We start from the raw sequence: 7,475 nt of genomic DNA, 5'->3' as shown, positions 1-7,475 counted from the left end.
GCACAGCTCTGTACCACCCACTGAGAGGAAAATTAACTCTATCCCAGCCAAAACCAGGACACTACAGTATCCTGGACACACTGAGGTTCCATCAGAATGAAGAAACGCTCTGGACCCAATTTACAGATCTCACTCATGCACGCACATGCGGCTTTCAGAAAGCATTCAAAAATTCACACAAGATCAAGTGATTTTAAAAATTTTACAGGTTTTATAAAAACATTTTACATTACAAAAATGTATCAAAACCCCTCTTATAATTAAAACTTACAAAGCACTTAAAATGAGTAACATTCTTTAAAATTAGGATTATTCATTTTTTCAATAGGTACAGGTAGAAGTTTATATCAAAACTTTATCAAATAAAAGACAACCTCTAGCTTTCATACCTATTTAATTAGAAGAATATACACTGTCAGAAATATGAATGTGTTTGTAGAGATTTCTTGTCTATAAAAATAGAAAAGAGGGATACTGTGAATATCTCACCTGAAGACTCAAAAAGTTCTAAACATGCCAAGACTCTTAAAATCAGAGAAATTATCAATCTATTTTTCTGAGGATTCCAGCTCAGAAGAATGATGATGCAAGGAAGAAGTAAAAAACAACTGAGTGGAAAAACACCCCTGAGATAAATCAGAACATTATCATTTTTTTCTACTTGCTTGTTTTTTTGGCTTTTGTTACTTTTAAGCTATCACATAGGTTTGAAAGGAAATTGGTCCAGTCACAGGTTTTAACAATTACATTATCATAACACAGGTAATTATTCTGACACAATACAAGCAATAAAAAAAGCCCAAAATAAAACACAGCATAAGTTGCTCTTTTTCTTCAGACTCTTCTGATTTCTGATCCCACCCCTCTAAATTTTTTTTTTCATTCTAAACATAGATTATTAAGAGGATAAAATAGTCATCTGGAATAATTTTTCAAATTATAGTTTCCCACGTCTTCCTTTTTTCCTTGGGAGTTTTTTATGGACAAGTTCTTCAAAAGCCATTATTTCATCTTCCACTTCATTTTCCAAGTCTTTATCATGCACCAAGCCTATATTAAAAACAATAAATTAATGCAGAATGGAAAACCCCAACATCTTTTTCTCTTAACAGTACAACAAGCCATGTCACTGCTATTTTATATGTCAGCAATATAACTTCATATGTGCATAATCATGTTTGAGAAGCATTTAGATTAATATGACGATGTGCTTAAGAGCTCTGCAATGAAGCAGAGACTACTAAGCCACTTGCTGCTCTAGTAATTAATTTTCACACTGAAAATCTGTTTCTATTGTTATTTCCTTTGAGTTTTCTAGGAAGTCTGTCTCAAGATTCAGTTTTAGCAGACACTATATTTCCTTGCTGACTTCCAAGACATACTATAAGGTTCTTTTTGAGACTACAAGAGCACACCCTCTCCTATTAACTGTATCTGCTGGAATAGGGAGAGGCAACCCAAGGCTTTATCACAACCAATTTTTTCTAAAATTGAGCTACTTTAATGCTTTACATACAGTCCATTTTGTAAGTCTAACCACTTCATTGCTGCCAACTGTTGCAATCCCACCACCTAAATATATGTTTAAACATGAACATTAAGGGAGGCACAATGAAGTCTTAAACTTGCCCTCAGAGATCTGTGATGCAATAGACTGCATCAATGTATGCTACTTTTTTGTATGAAACCAAGAGAAATGGAAGTGAAAATAAAAGAAACAAATAGAGGCATCCTTTATCAGGATGGGATCCACTGAAGGCCAGGGAGAAGTCTTGCTCCACTCTGGCCACCCTGCATCCAGCTGCTCTGTTTTGAAGAGCCACTGAGGGAAAGCCTGGTTACCTCATGTTTTCCAGAGTGCCCCCGTGGGAGTGCCTCTCAAAGGTCAGTGAATATCCACAATGCTGCTGAGTGGGAGACTGAAGTGATGCTTAGAGACCACTACTGAGCAGCAGTGGGCACAAAAAGCTGTGCAAATGTAAAACATACCTTCTTCTGCCATCCTGTGAGAGTCCATTTGCTTCAGCCACTTATGAGCGTCGTCAAGGGTGTCAACCAATTTTTTGACATGTCTGGTTATTACTTCTTCAGCTGAAATGGAGCACAGTTAGCATTCTGTGAGAACACTTAGCTGAGAAATGGACTGCAGCTAAAAGTCAAGCACAAAATGAAGTTACACAGAGCTATGTGGGATGAGGATGCTGCAAACCTAGAAGTTATGACCACCAGGATAATTCACTAACGTGGATGAAGATGATGTGTGTATTACTCCCCATTCTAATCAACATTACTAGCACTATCAGAACAGAAGTTCTACATCCTTGTGCTGCCCCTTTTGAGTTACATCTGAATCCTGAAAACATCCTACTTTATTTTTGGGTTATAAAGTTCCTGACGATCATTCTCTCTCTGAAATTATACGAATCAAAGTCAAACATGGACCTAAAATGGTTCAGTCTTTGCTGAACTGCACAACTAAGAACCTCAAAAATGCCTGTTATAAAGACAGGGAAAAGTAGCCTCAGAAAAAAATAATTTCCCTCTATATATTTTCACTGAGTAGAATAACAAGGTAGCATTCATCGAGCAATTGTCATCATGAAATCCATTATTACCTAATTAAACCTACTATATCCATCTTATTCATCACTACCATGGTTCACTGAGCAAGAGGTCAAGTAAACAATAAGCTAAACTTTATGGACTTCATCCATATGTGCAACTTTCCACTAGGAGTAAAGATAAAGCTTACATGTGAAGAGCACAACCTAACATTTAGTTACAAATTTAACATATTTCACTGATCAGAGCTGATGAACATATCAAGTACTACAGTTTTTCACTACTGTCAGACATCAAAGGCGAAATGACAGCTTGACAGGATTGGTGGATTTCTACCAGTGAAGCCAGTAACAATGTTAAGATTTAAGCTGTCACTTTCCCAAAGCAAGTATACTAAACAATTTTGCTTCTAGGCCACTCATTCACTAATTCAATTTTGCTTGCAAAAATCAGCATAGAATAATGCTTTAAGCATATAAGGGGGTGGGGGGGGGGGGAGTCTAATATCAAAATGTGCATCTCAAGCACCATAAATTACTAAACTTTTTAATACCAATGTTGCCTTTGAGTGAGCGACCACAGATTTGTGGTTAAGTATCTACTTTTGCTCAGCCCTAGCAAAATTATCAGTTCAAGGGCAGAATAATCAGAGATATCCTTAGTCAAAAACTCCAAGTACTCCTACCAGGCTACCCCTGCATATCCAAATTACTATGGCTAGAAGTAAATAGGAAACAGTAGAAACAATAAAAAAATTAGTAAAGATGACCGGTCAGTAAAACTGCAAAGTTGCTGTAAAACTGTGTAGGTTCAGAGAACATAGTACATCATGACCATGTAGAATTCACTTTACCATCTATAAAAATTCACTACTATTCACTTTTCTTCTACAACATAATTCATTAAGTTGGAAGAGTTTAGAATGTATTTTGAATACTTCCAGCTCTCTCAGTTCCTCTTTTCATCAGCTACCTGAAACACCAGGAAAAACCTTTCTCTTGACCACATTAAGATTTTTCAAATGAAGCTTTGCCAGGTCTAGCAGTTTGGCCAAAAAATGACATATTAAACTGTATAAAGAAAACTGGAAAGGTCCTACCTCTAGCCCAGGCTTTTTTCTCATAGATTTCCTCTACTGCATCTGAAATTTTTTTAATATTCTCTTTGATTTTCCTCTGGCGTAAGTTGGAACCTTCTTTATACGCTAAATGGTCTCGGGTGTAATCTCTTCCTGTAATGGCCTCCACTACTTGCAGTCCATCATATATTATTGGATCTATGTTTGTTCTGAAAAACTCAGCATAGTGTCTGTAGGCAGCATGTTTATTTGTGTGTTCTTCTGTGTTTCTGTGCTCCATATAGGCCTCACTGGCCACAGAAAGTGCATTTCCTTCTGCGTGCAACTTTTCTTCCCCACTGCTCTCAGCTGGTGTCAGAGGCTCAGAAGTGTCTGACTCCATGCTCTCTGACCGGCCGAAATAGTTCTCAGAGCTTTGCATGAATCTGACCCCACAGAGGTCACACTGGGTTTGGTCAATATCTGCCCTTTTGAATATCACTGATAAAAATTCCTCTTCTTTCGTTGCAACAGGATGAACTCTGCAGCGGGCCTTCCTTTTCCACTTCACACACAGGGAAATTAAATGGAACACACGATACAGCTGGCGTCGAGCTGATGCTTTCTGCTCTTGCTTCTGTTGCTTGCTGAGTGCAATGACTTCCAGGGGATCCTTTTGGTCCTCTAAGCAATGAACCTCTTCAAATTCCTCTTCCAGCTCATCAGCATATTCCATTTCATACAAAGAGGTTACAAACCTGTCAAGGTTTACGTGTTCGTACTGGATGCCCCTTATGGGTGGATGCCCCTGAGCGTAGGGGGAAGTGTCCCACTTCCAGCGGCAGTCAACCAAGTGCTCTTCATCTCGCTCTGTCAGCAGCTCTTGCAGGCTTGCAGCAACTTCTCTCACCTGTGTAGCATCACCCACTTGCTCCACGACCCTCAGCAGTCTTTCAGGTACTTCAGAGGGAGTGTCTTTTTTCATCGATTCCAGCATGGCCTTGATTTCAGGGAAGAGGCGCCGTAAGAGGGATCTGTCTTTAGAGCTCTGCACCTGGTCAGCATTCAGTAACATCACCAAGCACAGCACTACTGTCCGCTCAGCCTCCCCTGAAGTTATGCAGTTGGGATTCCTGAAGGCATTCAGGAGGACATTGAACCTCCCATGAACACCACACAAGACTTCTGCTAGATAACAGAGATGAGATCTGAAATAGTACACAGCTGCATTTGTGTCCTGTGGTCTGTACTCCTGTATAATAGAAAATGTGTCTTTAAGTTCTTTGTAATGGTCCTTGTGTTTGAACAAAAACTCCCAGTAATGAAGGAGAGAGATGTAACTCTTTGGAAGGCAGAGAGTAATGTTCTTGGCGAGACGCATGAGGACAGCACAACACAGAATATACTGGAATTCCAGCAACATCACCGTGTTTCCTATGCTTGGAATCAGGTATCTCGTGCATTTCTTGATCAGGACATTCATGAAACGGAAAAAAAATCTTTTACAGTTTTCTGGGTTCTTATGAACATAGAATTGCTCAAGTGAATTTTCAAGAAGCCGAATGAAGCACAAGTGTGTTCTTCCTGCATTTTCGGCATTCTTGTCAGGCAGCAACATACCATGTCTGCCCTCTATTCCTCTGGTCTTTTCTTCCTGGCCTTTATTCCTTGGGGCACTTTTTGCCTTTGCCAAAGCAAACATTAGCTCTTTGTTATAATTATCCTCTTCTCTAAAAAGAAGTTTCTCAAATTCTTCAGGATATCCTGAAGATAAGATAAGGACCTTCATGACACTTAGCCACAAGTCAGTTGATTCTCTTCTGGCTGCAATCTTTTCGTTATTAAACTTAGATGTGATGTATTTCCTCAACATCTCTCTACAAGGTTTGGAAATTACACTACTGAATTGCAGTATTTCTTTGCATGCTCTTGGGTTCTCAGACAGTATTCTCAAATGAAAATGATTAGGAAAAAACATTCCTAGGAGGGCTTTACATGATGCATTTTCATCAGGAGTCAAAATGTCCTCAAAGCTTTTGCACTGATTCAGTAACTCTTTAGGGAAAGTGCACGTGGCTTCCAACAACAGTCCATTTATTGCCACCAGATGCATTTTACACTGAAATATTGTCCTTGCTTCACGACGCAGCAAGGGTCTGTGGTAACCCTCACAGGTTTTATCTTCACAGTTCAATCCTGCAATGAACTTCATACAAATATCAGGGTACTTCTTGCTCAGTAACTCATTGGTGATAAAGCACAACCTGCTTAACAAGTGCTGCTTCAAAGCTGATTTTACTTTCTCTGTGCTTACTGAGAGATCACCTTTTGCCTTCCTCTCTTTTAGACTTTGCTTGTCTAACAAAAACTTGATAATGGGTTCAGCTTCATTTTGGGACACCTGGCAACTGTCACCTGCTGGGACAATCCCAAAATAGGCAAAGCATAACTTCACCATATCTTTCTCTGCATTGGTGGCTGCTTTCTTCAGACCACTAACAAGACTCAGAAGAGCCATTAAGCCACGTGTTGCCATGAAGAGGATGTCCAGGATGTCCTGGCCACGAGTGCTGCAGCGACATAACGCAAACAGAGCTTCGACTGCACCAGCAGAATGATTCAGAGACAGGAACTGATCGTATGCGTCCCTCAGCTTCAAGAAGTCTCCTTTCAGAGCTCCCTGCAAAAACACAGCCTCAGCAATGCCAGACTTCTGCCCAGTTTGCTCACAAAGCTCAAGGGCTTCTCTGAGGATGCTCTCCACGCTCCCTAGGTGCGGTTCTGAACCGCGGCTCAGTCTGGCACGAGCCTCAGCAAGTAAGCACGATGCGCGGAACTCTTTTACAGCCGTGAGGTTGGCTGCTTCCAGGGCAAAACCGTGCTGCTTCATCAGCTTTGCAGCCTCCTCCTGGCGATCCTTCCTTTTCAGTAAGTCTGCTGTTTGGTGCAAACATCCACGAGACTTCAGAAACTCAAGCTGATCCTCTATATCCAGTTTTGAGAGGACTTGCATCATTTCCTCAGTCCTGTTCATACTCAGGTACTTTGCAGCTGCTTCCAAATACAGCTGATTTGCTGTACAGGAGAGTTTGGAAGACATTTGTCCTTTTGCATTCAACATATCTTCATATCTGAAATAAGAGATACATCAATTTACTGCCACATATTACAAATCTAGACACAAAAAGCACAGCAATTAAAAAAAAAACCCAACAAAACCATTAAACAAAGAGCTTCCCCTACAAACCCTTCCTACTGTACAAAAAGGTATACTGTTTCATGTGATATGCCTGCCAGGTGAAAGAGGATCACATCATCTTAAAAGATCTACAGAAAGAAATTAATTACAACATGAGGCTGTCAGAATCAAGAGTATTAAAGCTTTTGGTACAAACAGGATCACAAGGTTTACAGCATTAGTGAAGCATTCTCCACATTGTCAAATCAATATACAAATAATTTTAACACATTTTAATAACATTAATCTTCTATTTATAAAAAAATATGATTTTTTTATAAATAGAAGATTAATGCTAATAAAACGCGTTAAAATTATTTGAGGCTGTCAGAATCAAGAGTATTAAAACTTTTGGTACAAACAAGATCACAAGGTTTACAGCATTAGTGAAGCATTCTCCACTCTGTCAAATCAATGTACAAATAATTTTAACACATGTTATAAGCATTAATCTTCTATTTATAAAAAAATTTAATTTCAGTGAATCCGCCAAGGGTCAATATATAGAACATTCTGTAAAATTTACATAAACTTGTCAGTTTAGAGATAATTCTTTCAAGCCTGCTGTATGTATCTGTATATACTTTGTAGCTTATTGAGCGTCTGAGCAAAACACCT

At 39.2% G+C, this 7,475-nt stretch overlaps 1 protein-coding gene across 1 annotated transcript in view; it reads right to left on the bottom strand.

Moving 5' to 3' along the window:
* Positions 1-228: 228 nt before the first annotated feature.
* TRANK1 (tetratricopeptide repeat and ankyrin repeat containing 1) overlaps positions 229-7,475 on the bottom strand; it is a 42,407-nt gene continuing 35,160 nt past the window's right edge. The window contains exons 21-23 of the mRNA XM_058805829.1: positions 3,662-6,750; positions 1,990-2,091; positions 229-1,050 (exon numbers count right to left, since the gene is read on the bottom strand). Coding sequence (XP_058661812.1) covers positions 938-1,050; positions 1,990-2,091; positions 3,662-6,750 — 3,304 coding nt within the window. The 3' untranslated portion in view covers positions 229-937. The remainder of the gene's footprint in view (positions 1,051-1,989; positions 2,092-3,661; positions 6,751-7,475) is intronic.

The sequence above is a fragment of the Ammospiza caudacuta genome, chromosome 1 (assembly GCF_027887145.1).
Source record: "Ammospiza caudacuta isolate bAmmCau1 chromosome 1, bAmmCau1.pri, whole genome shotgun sequence".
Classification (NCBI taxonomy): Eukaryota; Metazoa; Chordata; class Aves; order Passeriformes; family Passerellidae; genus Ammospiza; species Ammospiza caudacuta.
This window is presented reverse-complemented; position numbering and strand designations above follow the sequence as displayed.